At 46.2% G+C, this 19,227-nt stretch overlaps 2 protein-coding genes across 14 annotated transcripts in view; one reads left to right on the top strand and one right to left on the bottom strand.

The window, feature by feature from the left end:
• The window catches only part of GDI2 (GDP dissociation inhibitor 2), a 33,787-nt gene extending 19,599 nt beyond the window's left edge, over positions 1-14,188 (top strand). The window contains exons 5-11 of the mRNA XM_023256299.2: positions 3,605-3,803; positions 4,039-4,170; positions 10,005-10,104; positions 11,294-11,465; positions 12,740-12,884; positions 13,087-13,141; positions 13,235-14,188. Coding sequence (XP_023112067.1) covers positions 3,605-3,803; positions 4,039-4,170; positions 10,005-10,104; positions 11,294-11,465; positions 12,740-12,884; positions 13,087-13,141; positions 13,235-13,381 — 950 coding nt within the window. The 3' untranslated portion in view covers positions 13,382-14,188. The remainder of the gene's footprint in view (positions 1-3,604; positions 3,804-4,038; positions 4,171-10,004; positions 10,105-11,293; positions 11,466-12,739; positions 12,885-13,086; positions 13,142-13,234) is intronic.
• An 840-nt stretch (positions 14,189-15,028) lies between these two features.
• Positions 15,029-19,227, bottom strand: part of TASOR2 (transcription activation suppressor family member 2) — an 80,647-nt gene continuing 76,448 nt past the window's right edge. For 12 of the 13 annotated variants that reach the window (XM_019833889.2, XM_045060828.1, XM_045060831.1 and 9 more), the window contains 3 exons: positions 18,863-18,968; positions 16,704-16,885; positions 15,029-16,221 (listed from right to left, as the gene is read on the bottom strand). In XM_019833889.2, the coding sequence (XP_019689448.2) occupies positions 16,103-16,221; positions 16,704-16,885; positions 18,863-18,968 (407 nt within the window). In that variant the 3' untranslated portion in view covers positions 15,029-16,102. The remainder of the gene's footprint in view (positions 16,222-16,703; positions 16,886-18,862; positions 18,969-19,227) is intronic. The other variant, XM_045060826.1, reaches the window with a different exon arrangement.

Below are 19,227 nucleotides of genomic sequence, written 5' to 3'. Positions count from 1 at the left end.
GTGGTCCAGGTTCATTCTTCTGCGTGTTGCCGTCCCATTTTCCCAACACCATTTGTTGAAGAGACTAGACTGTCTTCCCCCCGCTGGATATTCTTGCATCTATTAACATAGATTAGTTCTTCATAAAGGTGTGGCTTTATTTCTGTGCTCACTGTCCTGTTCCACTGATCTCTTTTTCTCTTTTTGTGCCAGTACTATACTGTTTGATTATTAGAGTTTTGTTGTAAATCTTGAAATCTAGCTTAGTCTGTCTTAAGATTGCTTTGGCTGTTCAGGGCCTTTTGTAGTTTTGTACAGATTTTAGTATTATGCTAGTTCTGTGAAAAATGCTGCTGAATTTTTGATAGGGATTTCATTGAATTTGTAGATTGCTTTGGGTAGTATGGACACTTTAACAATATTCTTCTAATTCTCTGTGATCAAATTTTATACCTGTTAGCTAATTGCAAAGCTTGTATTTATTGTCTTAAAACTGTTCTGGATATTGTAGCTTTTTGTATTTTAAAAGTCTTGATATAAGTGTAATTTTTGGAAAGAAACCTCAGTGTGAAAGTGAAAGAAAGTAAAACAGTATTTACAGTCTTTGAAATGATATTCAGATGGTATTCTGGAAACTGAGTATTTTGGAAAAGGATTCTTTTCTAACCCACTTACGTTATGGTTGAACATTTTTTCTTATATATTGTATATCCAGTACGTGAACAAGCTGACCTCTCTTACATTTGCTCTCATCAGACATTGTATGGATTGAGTGGGGAGCACTTCTTAACGTGCCAGGTGCCCTTCTAGGTTTCGGGCAGGGAAGGTTCAACAGAAGGGGAAAATAAAAAATACTTTGTTATTGAGCTTACGTTGGGAGACAAGCTATAAATAAACAAGGCAAGTGTACCCGTTGGTGGTAATGCTGTGCAGAAAGATGAAGGGAGGTGGAGGAGGGCACAGTTTTAGTGTGATCAGGGAACGAAGGCATCGTCAGAGAAGCGGCTGCAGATTGGACTGTCTTATATTGGCTACCTTATTTTCACCCCTGACAACGAAACAGAAGTGTGGTGCTGATGTGGTCACAGGGTATTTCTTTTCAGCCTTAACTTTTACTGTATGTGCATTCTGTCCCATTTTTTAATTTTATGATTTTTTTTTTTAATTTTTTTTTTCAATGTTTATTTATTTTTTGGGACAGAGAGAGACAGAGCATGAACGGGGGAGGGGCAGAGAGAGAGAGGGAGACACAGAATGGGAAACAGGCTCCAGGCTCTGAGCCATCAGCCCAGAGCCCGACGCGGGGCTCGAACTCACGGACCGCGAGATCGTGACCTGGCTGAAGTCGGACGCTTAACCGACTGCGCCACCCAGGCGCCCCAATTTTATGATTTTAAAAATTTATTCATTCTTTGTAAGTAAGCTCCACACCCAACGTGGGGCTCAAGTGTGCGGCCCTAAGATCAAGGGTTGCATGTTCTACCGACTGAGCCAGCCAGGTACCCCTGTCCCATTATTTTAATTTTTTTTAAGTTTTATTTATTCATTTTAAGAGGGGGAAAGAGAGCGAGAGAGAGTGCCCAAGAGGGGGAGGGACAGAGAGAATCCTCAGAAGGCTCTGCACTGACAGAGCCTTCTCTGCACTGTCAGTGCAGAGCCTGATGTGGGGCTCAAACTCACGAACTGTGAGATCCTGACCTGAGCCGAAATCAAGAATCGGCTGCTTAATCAACTGAGCCACCCAGGCACCCCGTAAGTACAATTTTAAAATGTTAAGTGTAGTCAGCTGTCATTAATAACCTCAAGACCATTTTAATTTTTAGTTTTGTTTTGACGATAGTCTTGGGGAAAATAATACTCAAAATATCAAAATAGTACACTGTTCAATGGGACTTTATCGCTTTTATTATTTATTTATTTAAAAAATTTTTAACGTTTATTTTTGAGAGGGTGCGCAGGAGAGAGTGCCAGTGGGGGAGGGGCAGAGAGCGAGGGAGACCCAGAATCCGAAGCAGGCTCCAGGCTCCGAGCTGTCAGCACAGAGCCCGACGCGGGGCTTGAACTCACAAAGTGCGAGATCATGACCTGAGCTGAAGTGAGACGCTTAACCTACTGAGCCACTCAGGTGCCCCTTATTTTTTATTTTTTTAAAGATTTTATTTTTAAGTAATTTCAGTAAACTGCCTTTGCAAAACATTTTAATTTTTTTTTTTAATGTTTATTTTTGAGAGAGAGAGACATCACAAGCAGGGGAGGGGCAGAGAGAGAGGGAGACACAGAATCTGAAGCAGACTCCAGGCTCTGAGCTGTCAGCACAGAGCCCGACGTGGGGCTCGAAACCACAAACCGTGAGATCGTGACCTGAGCTGAAGTCAGATGCTTAACCGACTTGAGCCACCCAGGTGCCCTGTGCAGAATGGTTAAATGTTTGATTTTAGCCCCTACCACAGACTCTGAATCTGTGTTTGGAATTTGTAGATCAGAGTCCAGTAGCTAATCCTCAGGACATTTGCCATCATGTGACTTAAGAATCCATTTCTTGGGGGCACCTCGGAGGCTCAGTCGGATGAGTTTGAGCCCCGTATCAGGACTGCTGTCAGCGTAGAGCCTGCTCTGGATCCTGTGGCCCCCCCTCTCTCTCTGCCCCTACCCCACTTGTGCGCTCTCTGTCAAAACTAAATAAAACGTTTAAAAAAAAAAATCTATCTCTTACCAGGTTTCTGTGGTTTTCCAGAGTATTTACTGATCATAATGTTAAAATGTGCACTCTGAAACTAGTATTTACATTTTCTTGATACTTCCCCATATTTAGTTTGTGGGAAAATACCCTGCTCCTGAGTGGTATTGAACAGGTCTTCTCCAGCCTCTTGATAAAGCATTCCACACCCAGTGTGGGGTTCGATCTCACAACCCCGAGATCAAGAGCCCCACGTTCTACTGACTGAGCCTGCCAGGCGCCCGAGAGTTTATTGTTTTTTAAGGTAGCCATACATACAGTTTAGGAAAGGGGAAGAAGGCCTTGTCTTTCTAGAAGCTGTATACTCTAGAAGGAATACTGACTAGTAAGCTGAGGGTTTAGAAACTAGTAGTTCATACCTGTCTCCTCATCTTTATTTTAGTGTGAAAAGTGGCTGATTATCTAGGAGTTTATTGAAGTAAGTGATTGGCAGCATAATCATCTTTTCTGTGAAATTCTAAAGGGAATCGTAGCACACAGGATAAAGGAAGAACATTCAGAGTTTTAGGCAGTTGGCTGAGTAGAGGTCACAGTTGTCCAGAGGAGGACATTCGGGTGGATGCCCTGGTGAAGGATAGTTTTTCGGGGTCCTGTTCACCTTGTGCCTGATGAGAGACACGATTACGCATATTACCTTTAGTTAAGTACTGGTTATAATTACTTGTAATTGTAAAATTGAAGACTTAATGACTGATCTGTTGTCATTATGTCGGTTTATTCTAAAGGGTAGTGGAGGTAGAAGCCGTGTTGTCTGAGCTCCCGTGTCTTAAGTCTCACGTTGCATTAGCAGAGCCTCAGATAATAACGTGGCGCGTTTCAACTTGCCTCTCACGCTCTCTTTTCCTCAGAGTCCTAGTGTCAGTGTTTGCTTTTTGACAAATTCTTTAGGCTTAATGGGACTGTTTGAAAAACGTCGCTTCAGAAAATTCCTAGTGTATGTTGCCAACTTTGACGAAAAAGATCCCAGGACTTTTGAGGGCATCGATCCTATGAAGACTGCGATGCGAGATGTGTACAAGAAATTTGACTTGGGACAAGATGTCATAGATTTTACGGGCCATGCCCTGGCACTTTACAGAACCGATGAGTAAGTTTTTTGCATTTTAGATTTGTATTTTTCTTGAAACTGTCGCTGAATTTCTCACTTCTCCAAAATGAAAATTCTAACAAAACAAAGATAACCGTGTTCTATTATGAATGCCTCTAGCTATAAATTAGTGGTATGGAAACTTTTCCGTAAAATAGGAAAGTAGGGAAATGAAATCACTTCAGAAAAAACACTTTGAGTATTTATTTTCTAATATTTATTTCCTTATTTCTAGCTATTTAGATCAACCATGCTGTGAAACCATCAATAGGATTAAACTTTACAGCGAGTCTCTGGCAAGATACGGCAAAAGCCCGTACCTTTACCCTCTCTATGGCCTTGGAGAACTGCCCCAGGGATTTGCAAGGTGAGTGCCCGTCGCTGCCCTGATTGCCGACACCCCGGTGACTCCGGGTCCCCTCTTCAGCGGGGGTGCGTGACACGTGGTTGTGAGCGATGAGGTGAGAGGTCTGGGAGCCAGGAGATGCTTTCTATTTTTATTGTCATAAGATTTACACATAATGAAACCGCCCATCTACAGTTAAAAAATTAGTTTGCCGTCAGACCTGTGTAACCAACGCGACAATCAAGAGAAGAAAACCTTTGGCCCGGGAAGTCCCCCTGCCGCCGCCTCACGACGGCCATCACCCCCACGCCGTGCGCTCTGTCACCGTACCTGACTTGTGCCTGTTCTGGAAGTTCGTATAAAGGGAGTAACAGAATATGTACTCGCTTGTGTCTGGCTTTTGCTTCATGATCTGTTTGAGGTTCATCTGTGTCGAGGCATGTATTTTAGTTCATTTTAAAAATACTGAGTAGTTTTCCATTATATGAAAAACACAGATACGGCACAATTTCCTGTGAGTGGGCGTCTGGGTTGTTCTCACTTTGGGGGGTATTCTGACTGAAACTACGATGGACTTCCGTGTAAAAGTTCCTGTGGACATAGGGTGTCGTTTCTCTTGGGTAAGTGTGCGGGAGCGGCACCGCCGGCTGACCCGGAAAGTGTACGTTTGACTCCAGGAGACGCGGCCAAGCCGCTCGCCGGAGCGCTCGTGCCGTCTACACGCTCCGCAACCCGTGCGAGTTCTTGTCGCCTCCGCTTCCTTGTCCGCACTTCGTGTCGTCAGGCTTCCCGGTTTTACTCACCCACGTACGTGTGAAATGCTGTCTCATTGGGGCTTTAATTTGCATTTCCTGAGAACTAGTGTTGATCCCCTGGCCATTTGTATACTTTTGTGGTGTTGGCGTCTTTTTGCACGTTTTTAAACGTTCGTTGGGTTGCCTCTCCTCTTGCTGATTTGTGGGAGATCTTGTATTCTGGCAGCGGGTCTGTCAGAAGTCCGTATTATACGTGCTTCGTCCCAGTGAATGGCTTCTCTTCTGATAAGTGCAAGTTTTAAATTTTGATAGTATATCCAGATTTTTGGCTGTGTTTACTGCTTACTCGGTGCTATCTAAGAAAGCTTTGCCTGCCTCAGCACAAAGATAGGGTCTGATGTCTTCTCCTGGAAACTTTATAGTTTTGGCTTTATGTTTAAATTTCTCATTCATTGTAAAATAATGTCGGTGTATGAGGTGAGGGATGGCTTGAAGTTCGTATCTTTCCACACTGATGGCACCATTTGTTGAAAACACTTTCTTTTCCAGCTGTGTTGGTGCCTTTGTGGCAAATCGGTCGGTCATAGATACGTATCGGTTTTGTTCCATAGGTTGATGTTTCTTATGCTGTTGCCACAGCATCCTCATTAGTGTAGTTTTATGTGAAGTCTTGAAATCAAGCAATGGAAGTCAGCTCCAATTTTGTTCTTTTCCAACATTGTTTTGGCTCTTCGGTAGGTCCTTTGCGTTTCTACATACATTTTTAGAACAGCTTGTCAGTTTCTAGAAAGAAAAAACGCTGAGGTTTTCATGGCAGTTGAGTTTAAAGTATCTTAATGTTGAGTTTTGCAGTCCGTGAGCGTCCTCTCTCCGTGTATTAGGTTTTCTTGGAGCAGTGTTTGTAGCTTTCCTTGTAGACATTGAGCACCTTTCTTGTTCAGTTATTCACAAGTAAGTTATTTAGATGCTGCTGTTAATGAAATGATTTCCAGTTTATTTTACAGTTGTTTGCTGGTGGAATACCTGGGTGGCTCAGTCGGTTGAGCATATGACTCTCAATTTCTGCTCAGGTCATGGTCTCATGGTTTGTGAGTCTGAACCCCACGTCAGACTCTGCGCTGTCAGCACGGAGATGCTTGGGATTCTCTGTCTCCCTCTCTCTCAGCTTCACCCCCACTGGTGTGCTCGGTCTCTCAAAATAAATAAACATAAAGTTCTTTGCTGGTGACAGTGGACATCCTTACTTTATTTATTATTAAATGTTTTCTATAGGGTTTTTATAGGTGGCTTTGTTGAAATTAATTTCTCTTTCTTGGCTTGCTGAGAGTTTTATTATGAATGGATATTGACATTGAGTTAATAATGCAGGTTTTCTTTTTATGCTGTTATTATGGTGAACTACAGATTTACTTTTTGGATATTAAACTAACCTTGCATTCCCAGGGGAAACAACACTTCATGATGTATTTTTCTTTTAATTTATTGTTGGATTTAATTTGCAAGTGTGTGTAAACACACATAGGAATTGAAAATGAGGCTACTCAAATGTCCCGTTTCTTATTTCATCAGTTGTGTTACAAGAAATTTGACCATTTCAAATGAATTCTTGAATTTTTTAAAAATTTATTTATTTTTGAGAAAAAGCGAGTGCATGAGCACAAGTGGGGGAGGGGCAGAGAGACAGAGAGGAAGGAGGGAGAATCCCAAGCAGGCTCTGTGCTGAGAGCGTGGGTCGTGACACGGGGCCAGAACTCACAAACTGTGAGATCGTGACCTGAGCCAAAACCGAGAGTCGGATGCTTAACCGACTGAAGCCATCCAGGTGCCCCTCTTCTAGCTGTTTAACATTGAAACAGATCATTGATTTTCACTTTCCTTCTCTAACATGAGGATTTAAAAAAGTCTTAAAGTTTCTCTCTAAATATGTATTATTCAGAATGGTACCCTATCTTTCCTGTTTTTCTTCTTTGATCCTTGGGTTACTTGAAAGGGTAGCATTTAATTGCTAAACATTTTGAGATTTTCCTAAATAGTGTATTGCTACTCCTATCTAATGCAGTTCCGCGATGATCAGAGAATAAACTTGTAAAATTTTAATCTTTGAAATTAAGGCCTAATCTGTGGTCAAATAAACGATGTATTTTGGTGAATGAGTGCGCCCTTGAAAAAGGAACGTACATCCGGTGTGTGTTGGGCTCAGTGCTCGGTAAGGGTAGCTGGGAGAGCTGCTCGCACGTGTGTTCTTCTGTGTTCTTTTTCGAGTTCTGTTACTGAGAGGGAGTCTCCCACCAAGAGAGTGGATTTACTTATTTCTCAATTTAGTGCTGTCAGTTCGTACTTCATACATTTAGAGTTCTTTAACAAGGTGAGACTCGTTTCTGATTTGTCTCATGCTAAATACAACCTTTCCTGCTTGCTTCCTGTTTATATTTTTTCCCCATTCTTTTACTTTCATACTTTGTTTTTATACTGAAGTGAGTCTCTTAGAGACAGCATATGGTTGAATATTGCTTTTTTATCCAGTATGACAACCTTGGCCTTTAATGGGATTGGTTCAGTTTATGTATATTTAATTATTGATATGGCTGGCATTGGATCTGTTGCTTGTTTTCCTTTTTCCTCCCATCTGTTTCTATCCCACTTCTGTTCTTTTCTCTTTTTGGATTAATCAAGTCTTCTTTTACCATTCCAGATTAATCCCTATACTGGTTTTGTAGCCATGCCTCTTTATTTTTACTTTTTTAGTGCTCTGCAAATTATCATGTGCATCCTTTATCAGTTTGTTTGGGGTGGATATTGTGCTACTTTGCATAAGATAGAACCGCTTCGCAACACCTTTAGTCCATCGCTCTCCTTAGTGCTCTTGTTGCCTGTCATTTACGTCTACTTACTAAACTCCACAGTGCAGTGTTACAAGTTCTGCACTAAACAGTGTAAAGCGGAGAGAAGGAACAGTAATCATTTTACCACATTACCATCCGTGTTGCTCTTCTTCTTGTAAATCCTTGTTTCCATGTGGTGACCTCTCTGTCCAGCCCTTCTGTGGCATTCTTGTAGCTCGGGTCTGCTGGTGAGGGGTCTCCGCTGGCCTCCGTCTGAAAGTATTCTGTCACCTTCACTTTTGAAGGATGTTTGTTGGCTTGAGATTTTTTCCTTCCGCACGTGACAGCTGTGGCTCCCTCACTCGTGTCTGCTGTTCCTGCTGAGAAGGTGGCCGCCCTGTCCTCGGTTGCTGTGTCGCTGTGTGGAATGGGGTCTTTCCCTCTGGCTGCTTGCAAGATTCTTTGTGGTTTTTGGCGGTCTCGCTAGGATTCGCCTGTGCATGGTTTTGCGTGGGGATTTGCTGAACTGCTTGGATGTGTGAGTTAATCGTGTATATCAAATTGGGAATTTTATAATTGTCCTCTTCAGATGTTTCGTCCCATTTCCTCTTTCTCTCCTTCCGGGACACCCAATTCCGTGCATGTTGGGTGCTTGGTATTACTTCAACAGGTCACTGAGACTCTTTGCTTTTTTTTTTTTTTTTTTTTTTTTTAACTTTTGTTCTCTCCATGCTTCATATTGGATAATGCCTATTGATTTGTCTTCAAGTTCACAGGCTCCCTTTTTTGTTACTTCCAAAAGCCTATGAATCCCAGTCAGTGAGTTTTAAGTTTGTTTTTTGGTACTGTACTTTCTATATGTAGAATTTCTAGTTTTTTAAGTATAGTTTTTTTTTTTTTTATGAGATTCTGTTTACTCATTTTGATCCTACTGGATACATTTATACTAATCTTCTTTTAAGTTTATTTTGAGAGAGAATGAGAACAAGTGGGGGAGGGGCAGAGAATGAACCCAAGCAGGCTGCTCTGTCAGCACAGAGCCCAGTGAGGGGCTCAGTTTCAGAAACCGTGAGATTGTGATCTGAGCTGAAATCCAGAGTTGGACGTGTAACCGACTGAGCCACCCAGGCAGGCGCCCCTGTGCTAATAATGTGTTCTTGAATGTCTGTTTCAATGAGGATGTTTGTCCTTGAATGTATACATAATAGCGGCCTTTTACCCCTGCATATGTTAACATCAGTAGGTAATCTGGGCATCTGTATCCATTGCTTTTCCCGAAATCTTTACTTTGGGTCACAGTTTGTCTCTTCACATGTCTGGTGATAGTGGATTGCAGACTAGACACATTGGTTGGCACGTTTTAGAGATGCTGGATTCTTTCTCTGAAGAGTGTCGATTTTTGCTCAAGTGGGTAGTTAAATTATTGGCCAGGCACCTTGAACTTTTGAGGCTTGAGTTGACACTTTGTTGGATGGGGAGGGCGTGTTGTGTGTGTGTCTCTTTGGCTTAATCTTTAGTCCTGCTGTGATGAGGTGTGATCCTCCTGGGGTTTACAGTGGAAAGCTCAAGATGTGCATAGACCAAGCTCTCTAATGTGGCAGTTTCAGACTTCAAACCCATTTGTCCTTAAAGCTCTCAGCTATAGTCTCTGTTCCGCTCTTTTCGCCTTCTGGCTGTTGCTTTTGCTGGATTTCTTGGAATCTCTCAGGTACAAGCACTTCCAGAGTTAGTTAACGACTTGAAGAGATTTTATAGATTTGGTGGCTGCCCTTTTGTGGATTTCCTCCCACAATTTTCATCTCCTTTGACAGCCCCAGATTCTGTCCTGTGGCACCTTGAATCAGTAAGACTGCTGGCTTTCTGCTTCGTTCTAGCCGCGCTGTTACAGGGATGGGGAGAAAGGGGTTCCTTCGGGGGGAGAGCCATGGGAACAACAAAGGATCTCGCTCGTTCCTTCAAGTCTCTTCTCCAGTGTCAGTCTGCTTTTTTAGTCACTCTCCAGGGCCTCCTGATTGGTTTTGTTTGTTTTAGTTCAGTTTTATTTATATGCTGGAGGATTAGCATAAGCACTTCAAAAGGACTTGGCATTCAGGACTGAATGTGAGACTTCATGGTTTTGACTCTATTTTGTAAATTGTTGCTTTAATGACTTTTAAACTAATACCTTCTAGAAGGAAATTGAGCAGATATACGTTGCCTGTGTAACTCACAAAGATCTAAGAAAGGAGACTTTAGTCGTGGACACAATTATAAATTGTAATTTCAAACATTTTTTTAGGCTAAGTGCTATTTATGGTGGTACCTACATGCTCAACAAGCCAATTGAGGAAATCATTGTGCAAAATGGAAAAGTGATTGGTGTGAAATCTGAAGGAGAGGTAAGAGCTTTTACAATTTAAAAAATACCATGTTTTTTTGAAAGAGATGTTTTTTAACATAATGTAGAATGGACATTGATGCTAGATTCCAGACTACATGTGGTTTCTTTATGGCAGGTTGTCATTTGTAATGACTAAGGACTAGTTAAAGATGTTGTGCTTAAAAAGTATTATTTCCTCTTGGGTTGATTAGCGCTTCAGATGGAAATAGACATTATGGATGAAGTCTAAGTGGTAAGTAGTCTGTATTTATGTAGTGTAGGTTGGTGCCTGTCTCCTGAGTGTTCCTTTAGATTTGGCTTTATTTGTACCGCTTATAATTTATTGATTGAGTTTGGACTTGGTGGATACTGAGGACTTTATTATTTAATTTGGGTGTTGGCTAGGTGGAGTTTCGCGCAGTGTTTCTCAAATTTGAACTGCACGCAAACCTGTGTTACTCCTCGTAACGTGCACATCCTGATGCGGTGGGCCTGCAGTTTCTTACAAGTTCTCAGGGGATGCTGATGCCATGGGTCTGCCAGCCAGATCATTTGTATTTTGTGAAATGGCAGCCGTCACAAGGAGTGAGAACTGCTCCAAAGCTGGGGATAGAGACCTACTTCGGTGTTCTTGATGGTCTTCCGTGGGTTAGGACCACGTGATCGACACCCGCCGGATGGCCGTCGGAACCAAGCGTTAACTGTTGTAGACCTTTGGTAACTGTCTTGTGCTTTCAGCACGGGAGGTTCTGGGAAATAATCTGCTATCTCAGAGTCTTTGTTAGCATGGAATTTCATCTCCTCGTTTCTCAGGGCTGCTCCCTCTCAGGAAATTACGGAACATGTACTTCTTACTGGGGACAGTCCCCTGTGATGACAGCCTTCGGTACAGTATTCCGTTTAACCCAACAACCATCCTTTGAGGTTGGCTACAGCCAGGATCTGAAACCTGTCTGTGCAGTTCTAAAACCTGTACTTCTAAAGGCTGTGCACCAGGTTGCCGAATACTTGAACAGGACTTCGGATTCACGGATCTCTTCCAGGAGACTCTGTTGGGATTGTTGGCAAAACTAGTTTTAAGTTGTCCGTAGTTATGGTTAACCTTATGAGGGCCACAGATTCTACTCCAGGGACAGGGGCGTCAACGTTCTATCAAAAACATTGTGGACACCAAATATTATAAATGTTACTTACACGTTTTGTGACAGGTTGCTCGCTGTAAGCAGCTCATCTGTGATCCCAGCTACGTCCAAGACCGAGTAGAAAAAGTGGGCCAGGTGCTCAGAGTAATCTGCATCCTCAGCCACCCCATCAAGAACACCAACGATGCCAACTCCTGCCAGATCATCATTCCCCAGAACCAAGTCAATCGGAAGTCGGGTGAGCTTTGAGGATCCAGCAGATGTTTGTAGGATTTTGTTAAATATAATTCGCTTCATGTTTTGTCCCAAATTCCTAATTTTATTTGCTCTGTTATAGTGAAGAAACTTTAAGTTACATATGAGAAACAAGGTGTGAGGGATCCTCACACTGGAAGGTGCACACGAGTCCCAGAGCCCTGCCTTAGACCTGTGCGCTTGTCTAGGATGAGGGATCGAGGCTGGACTAGAGGAGTGTGGTGTCCGTGATTATGTGCCTCTGGAGGTTTCTGTCATTAGCTGACATTATTTGTCAGCCTAATACTCTGAGGAAGATCAGGACTCACTTCTGAAATTGTTAATTCCTAAGCTGTTTGTGCTAAGCAGCTGTCTTCGTCCCCTACCTTTTTCCATCTTCCTTCCAGGTAGAAGCCCTAAGGCTTATATTTATCGAATCTTCAACTTAAAAGGAGTTAGGAGCTTTTGAACACACTATTAAGAGCTGTGTTTGTTTTTCCACGGGAGCAACCAGAATCACAGGTCATGACTGGAACAGACGGATGTTCACAGGCCCCAAGCAGATCGCAGGGTCTGTGAAAGTCTCAAAAGAGCGAAGGGAGCTCAGTCATGATTTTGTACATTGGAAAATGAGTAGCTACTGAGTGGGACACAGGAAGAATTATAGGAGTTTATTTTTTAATGTTTATTTTTGAGAGAGAGAGACAGACACAGAATCCAAAGCAGCCTCCAGGCTCCGAGCGGTCAGCACAGAGCCTGACACGGGGCTGGAACTCAAGAGTTACGCGATCATGACCTGAGCACGTCGGACACTTAACTGACAGACACTTAACTGACGGAGCCACCCACGCGCCCCTAATTACAGAGTTTGTTATGCCAACCGAAGAATAGCTTATGCTGATTTGCAGTTTTGTTATCCTAATAAATAAATGAAAAACCGGTACTTAATAAACCTTTGTAAACGCAAGGCGTGGAGAGGAAGATGACCCCAGAGCAGTCAGTTTGCTTTGTGAGGCTCTGTAGGTAGCCGTAGCAGAGCCGGGAAAAGAAACCTCCTGAGCCTGGCGGTTCACGGCTCCGCGTGTCCTTACTGTCCAGTGGGCTAGAAGTCGCTGGATACTTGCAGACTTTTGTGTCTGACCCGGTTTGCCTAGAAGATCTGGTCAGTCCCAAGCAATTTTAACGCACACCTCGAGGAGATACACGGGGGACGCCGGAGCACGCGCATATTCCCAAGGTTTTCATGCCCCGGCAGTGAGTGCCTTCCCTTGTTTCCAGATATCTACGTCTGCATGATCTCCTCCGCACACAACGTGGCCGCACAAGGCAAGTACATCGCCATAGTCAGTACGACTGTGGAGACCAAGGAACCGGAGAAAGAAATCAGACCGGCTCTGGAGCTTTTGGAACCAATTGAACAGAAGTAAGCGATGTGTTCATTTAGCTGAAATCCGAGATTGATACTTGCACGGAGCGTGGCGAGCCGGGTGAGAGCCGCCAGTGGCTGTGGCGTGGGCCTTGTGCCTGCCGGTCTCGTCCTTTGGGTTTTGAATTTCAGGCAGAGCTGGGAGTGTGGGCTTTTGGGGTCCGCTCACCTGCTGACTCCATTCTCTCTTTCCCTCCAGATTTGTTAGCATCAGTGACCTCCTTGTACCAAAAGATTTGGGAACAGAAAGCCAGGTGAGTGTGGCGCTCTGAAGAGAGTATCAACACGCAGGCTTTATTAGGAGACACCCCTGCAGCGTCTCAGGTCTTTGTGATTTTTGTTTGTAGATCTTTATTTCCCGCGCATACGACGCTACAACTCACTTTGAGACAACTTGTGACGACATTAAAGACATCTATAAGAGGATGACCGGATCCGAGTTTGACTTCGAGGAAATGAAGCGCAAGAAGAATGACATCTACGGGGAAGACTAACGGCAGTGCAATTATCATCTCATTAGGACAGACTTACCTTTGGCAAATGACGCGTATCGTATGAAATCAATATTGTAAGGCCTGCTTTTGTAATCAAAACGGAGATTGCAGAGCACTGTACCAGTAAATATTCCTCCCCTTTCTAATATCATGTATTAACTCGTTTTCCTGGAGTGGCTATTCAGAATTGGCGGGTGACCACATTCTGTTCGGTTTAACCAGTACTGGCTTTTTTTTTCCCCTAGTGCAGCATCAGTTTTAAAAATCCCTCGTGATACTGATACAGAGCACTCGATACAGGATTTGTATCTTTTAATCAGCGCAGCCTTCGCAGGCACGCTGCTGCCGCCCGAGAGCCGGATCGGTGGGTGGCGTGCCGTCTATCCTCTTGACACGGAGGAGATTCGAGATGGAATGTTCCATAATTCGGGACGGCATCCCTGCATTCTCCCTACACCTTCACATCTCCTATCAAGTATTACGACAGCGCCCACGGAACACGGCCCCAAGTTGGGGTTCCGTGGGCCTGAAATTCTAACACAACTCCGGACCGTGAGAGTCATCTTGGAGGAGGCCTGTGTGCGGTGTTTTAACCTTATAAGATTGAGACGAGCAGAGGGGAAAGAGACCCCTATCGTGAAGCAGGTAAACGTAGAAGCTTCTTTTGTATCCCAGGTGTGGCTTCTTCGACGGACCAAAAGCTGCGACGCAGTATTGATTTGACAGAGCCTCCGCTTCAGTGGTGTCTGTCTCAGAATGGCTCCAGGTGATTTCTGTACTGCAAATAAAGCCAAACTCTGGAAACCAGTTCTTTCTCGATTGGTCTGTCTGTGTCCCGACATTAAGAGCTAGTGAGGCTCGCCCCGGGTGCACCCCAGCTGCTCACTCCCCTCGGCGTGGCTGCAGCGGACGGGGCCACGTGCAGATTTCGATGGCTACACATACACCCGTCCTCTGGCTTCACTGTGAGTAGACCCCAAGTTGTGTTCTCGCCACATCCTCCTGAGGCACAGAATTGCCCCAGTCGAGAACCCACCGCGTGGCCTACGTGGTTAAGATCATCTAAAATCCCAGCGAGCCTTTCCCTGTCCGCCAGGCTAGAAGCACAGAGAAGAACTGTATATCCACATTCCTCACTCGACAGCCACGGAGCGCCTGGAATACTTAGGTGCCAGGCCAGTGGGTATGAGGATGAAAGAGGCAGTCTGGAAGGGCAGCAGGGCCGAGACTGACCCTGGGGCTCGGTTAAGGGGAAAAGCAGTTTTGGGAAAGGGTTGTGGGAAGACTTTCCGGCAAGAGGGGGAGGGGTGGACGTTTGAAGGAGGAGATGAGAGGACAGCAGGCTCAGCTCACAGCAGGGGCTCAAGTGGACCAAGGAGGGTTACAGCCCCCTTCCTGGATTCTTCCCTGAGTGGGGGTGTTTCTAGGCGAGAAACTGTCAGACGCCCACCTTCCGACTCGGCGGGAGGGGCAGGAGGGCGGAGGTCCCGTCCTGGAGTTCTGTGAGCCTTCTCTCGGGTCAGGGCTGTGGGGGCTGGACCGGCAGATGGAGGTCCTGTGGTAGGAGTGGAAGCGAAGTCCTACCTGTTAAATGGGCTACAAACTGCCAGAAGGTTCTCCACGGAAGGAATCGCAGAAACAGCTGAATGATTTTCAGTTGTCTTTATTAAAAAATGAAACAAATTGGTTAGAAAAACCTCTGTTCCAAATAGATACTATGTATCTCTACAAACTTTTTTGCTTGGTTTTGAGTTTAAAGATTACCCTAGAAATTATTTCTAATACCATAAATAAATGATTTTCTTCCTCCGAGGGTTGACTTTGTAATGCGCTGTTTACAAAATCTAAGTGAAAAATGACAGTTCATAAATTTGTACCATTTAACTTCCTGTAGTGTTGCTAGAGTAACAGCAAATAAAACCAAGATTACAGCTTTTACAAGGGTGGCAAAACCTTTCAAACAGGCTGTAACATGCACTACATACGCCTTTTCGACACTGACATGCAAAAACAAAGCTATTGGTTAAAATAGACTTCTTTTTGCTACACCTAAGTAAACGTGTTTGTAAAACTCTTTTTAACGTTGAGCTTAATAGCTTTGAAGGCGCTCCGTAAAAATGAAATAATTTAAAACGATATTTAATAGTATAACCCGAAGCTGGTAGATAGCTGCTGTCCCACTGTGAGTGAAGTCCCAAGATTTTAGAGCAGAGTGTGAAGAAATGAAGAACACTCCTATGTCGTAGAACATTGATTGTTCAGATATGAGAAGGCTGTTCCGTGTATCTAAAAAGTTTCCAAAGTAAAAGGAAAATACTAATTTGTTGGTGGCACCACTGGTGTTCTAGGCAAGCTGCAGCGGAGTCCCCTGCATAAACACAAAATTGGTCATTCCGTCTTTATAAACAGAATAACCAAGAAATGTTTTGTAAATAGGATGCTGTCGAAGAGGGACGTTATCTTCCGTCCTGGGAACGAGATGAACCGCAAGTGAAAATGTGTTCAGTCATTCAGATGAAACGGGGGACCCTGAAGTAGATGATCCTTCAAAAATTCTGACTTTAATGCCAAACCAACAGCAATCCCACCCCTAACACAGATTTAAAGTTTACAGCATGATGTATACTAAAGAGCGGAGTTTTCAAACAACTGGTTTCCTCACAGACAGAATGTCCATATCAGTCCTGTCCTGCTCACGAGGGAGAGTTCTGGAAAGTGTTCTTACCAATAGCTACTCTTAAACGGAGCTGCTATTTTTTGTATATTTTCAATAAAGTTATTTACATCTGTAACAAGGATGCCACTGTTTTCAAAGACTTCTCTGGAGATGGTAGGCTTTTCTGTAAAAAGAAAAAAAATACCTTTTTGGTGAAAAAGTCATTGATGTATACTTTTCAGGCATCAGAACCCCTTTTATTTAAAAAGCAAAACTTTTATGGAACGACTTGGTCCGTGGGGAATGGGTCCAGGGAGGAAGGGGTATGAAGCTTTGGGAGCGGCCGGGGTGGGGGTGGGGTGCCGAGCACCGCTGATACAGAAGGACTGTGGCCCTACCTTCCGTAGTTCTAACGGCTCGGCGAACGTTCACCTAAAACTTGAGGTGCCCGCAGGCCACAGCTAGTAGACAAGCGGACCGGAGGGCCGCCAGACAGAGCCCACGGCGCCCCTCGGCCCGGCCTCCCGTGCGTTTAGGAGCACATACCAGGCAGGAAGGGGGGTCCCGGCTGCCCCGTACAGTGCGTGTGCGCACAGATCCCGTACGGCATCCGATGACCACACCCGGACCCTTCCGGAGCTGGCAGAACGGACACGGTGAGTTTACCTGTCAGGAAGACCGCGAACCTGGCGTGGACGTGCTGAACTTGCAGGTTGAGCAGACATTTCAAATGTTCTGCTTTTGTTGGCGATCGAGAGTCACAATGGTGGTAATGCAGCAGTTCGATGAGATTCGCACTCTGATAGGATCTCAGTATTAAGTTCTTCTTACGTGCTATCAAATCCACTCTGCAACGTACACAGAAACGTTAACCAAACGTGGATTCCCTGGCAACTTGCAGGAGGCTACTTTTTACCGTATCTGGATTTTCAGCTGTTTCGTTCCTTCACTACTTGCCTTCGCTATACTTTGACCTCTTACGTCAAAACACTCAAACCTCCGGGGACGCTCTTTGCCTTTTCTCTTCTTTTCCACCGGGCCCCTGGCTTCCTGGACGTCACCGTCCCGTCAGGTTCCCTCACGACCTGACAGGCTGGCTCTTTCCTCCCGTTAGCGTTCCGGGTGTCCGGGAAGCACGGGCCTCGCTCCGAGCAGGAGGGACGTCCACGCGCTCACCTACTGCCACTTGCCAACGACGCTGCTTGGCGGGCCCTTCAGTCATTCCTAGCGGGCCCGGCGGCGCTTTGTCACAGCAGCGCTTCCAAAGCCGCTCTTCAGGCCCCGCACTGCTTGCCAAACACCGACGTCCTTACACTTAGGTAGCAGCGGGAATTTTCTTAATTTCTCACCTCTTAAAATCTTGTAACTACCTATCTTTTCTTCCTCTTTTAGTGGAAGGTGTCTGACTGTGAAACGTCCCTGTGTCTGCTCTCCCGCCCTGTAGCAGGGATGAGCCCGATGCCCCGCTGGGCACCACACGGCGCACTTCTGTGACACCAGCTTTTGTGTGTACGCTCCCGCAGAAGTCGGTCACGTTCGCCTAGAGATGGACGGGAGGCTGCTTTTGTAGTTTCTGATAATCACGTGGCTATAATCGTTCTTTGGGGAAACTGCAGTTTTTAACGCCTAGGTTTTTTGGGTTTTAGATTGAGTTCCTCTGAAGGCCACAGGACGTGGGGAGTTTTCTGACAAGTTCCCACTGCGCCCGCTCCATGTGAGGCGGGTGCCCTCTGAAGAGGACAGTGCCAGCAGCAAGGGGTCTGTTTACCCCAAAGTCCCATGAACGGGAAATAAGCTTATTCGTGCCAGCTGACCAGGGGTGAGGTGGTACCTCGGAACTCCTTCTTGCACTTGAATCTTTCCTCTGAAGTGCCCGCTCACCACCTCCTCGGGATCTCCTGGCCACGGCCTCTGCGCTCACCAGGTCCTTGGAGCCCTGCACCCCTTCCACGACATCGTGGGCTCGGGTCCGCTTAGACCCCCTGGCTCATTTGCCCTCCTGCACTTGTTCCTAGGTACGAGCCTCTCCCGGAACCCTGCTCGGGGCCGCCTGCGTCCCTTTCAAGATCTCCCGCGTGTGCGGTTTTGCACCTACGTTTGTCCTCCTCGGGAGGGCGTGGTGCGGGGAGACGTGGTCATCTTAGAGATGGACATTCCGGGCTCGAAGCCCAGCTTCACAACTTCTTGTCTGAGCTGGATCAGCTCTGTCTTCGCCCTGTGCTTCCACTATGCCACTGAAGCAGGTCCTCGCCGTCAGCAGCCTCGGAAGCTGGGCCGGGACGCCGCCAAAAACGCCCGTCAGCGCCCCCGCAGGTCCTTGACCGGGGCTTGTGGGGCCTCCTCCCAGCTCCCCGCGCCAGACCCTGTTGGCTCCTGCCTCCCGGAGCGCGGAGGCTCCGCAGGCCCCAGGGCTCAGCAGCTGTACATCTGAAACAAGACCTGTTTCTGGTCTTGTTTGGGGTAAAATTTAACTGAGGATACGTCCTGCTCTCAATTTTTCCATCCTCGTGACCGTGGAAACAACACACGAATCAACACCGGACAAAGCACCAGGGCGGCAAGCCCACGGCTCGCTCTCCGTCCCCTCCGTTCACGGTGGCGGAACCTGAACTTCGCTACCCGCGCGTTCCGGACTCGCGCACCTGACCCCCTGCCGGCCGAGCGCACACAGCGTGGGCCCCAAACTCTGGGCGGTGGCCCCGACCCCGCTGCCTACCCCAAAAGCCCGGCCCCAGAAACCAAGTCTCAACCCCCAGCGGAGCTGAAGGTGGCGCCTGGACGTGCAGGTGGCCGCCCCGCCCCCCACCCCCGCGCGCAGACCTCACCTGACGTCTTCCTTCAGCTGCTTATTCTCCCTGTGGTGAAGCAGCCACTTCCATCTCCCGTTTCCGTTCAGCTTCTCCAGGGTTTTGACCATGTCCTTCAGCTGAACTACACAGCGGAACACAAGAGGCCTTGTCGGCTCCCGGCTCGTGCGGTCGGAGCCCGGCGACGGTTCCCGGTGGGAACCGGGGTCCCGGGCCTCAGTGCAAGCGCCTCCCCCTCACGGCTGGGACGCGGCGACCCGCGGTCCCCTCGGCCGTGGCAGGAGCGCCCGGACCGCCACGCGGACGCGGCGCGGACACACGGAACAAGCGGGAGCGCCCGCTGCGCCAGAGGAAGACAGGTGCCCGGGCGGAAGTCCCGCCTG

The sequence above is a fragment of the Felis catus genome, chromosome B4, assembly GCF_018350175.1.
Source record: "Felis catus isolate Fca126 chromosome B4, F.catus_Fca126_mat1.0, whole genome shotgun sequence".
Lineage (NCBI taxonomy): Eukaryota > Metazoa > Chordata > Mammalia > Carnivora > Felidae > Felis > Felis catus.
Note: the sequence above shows the minus strand (reverse complement) of the source record. Positions and strands in the feature narration are given on the sequence as shown.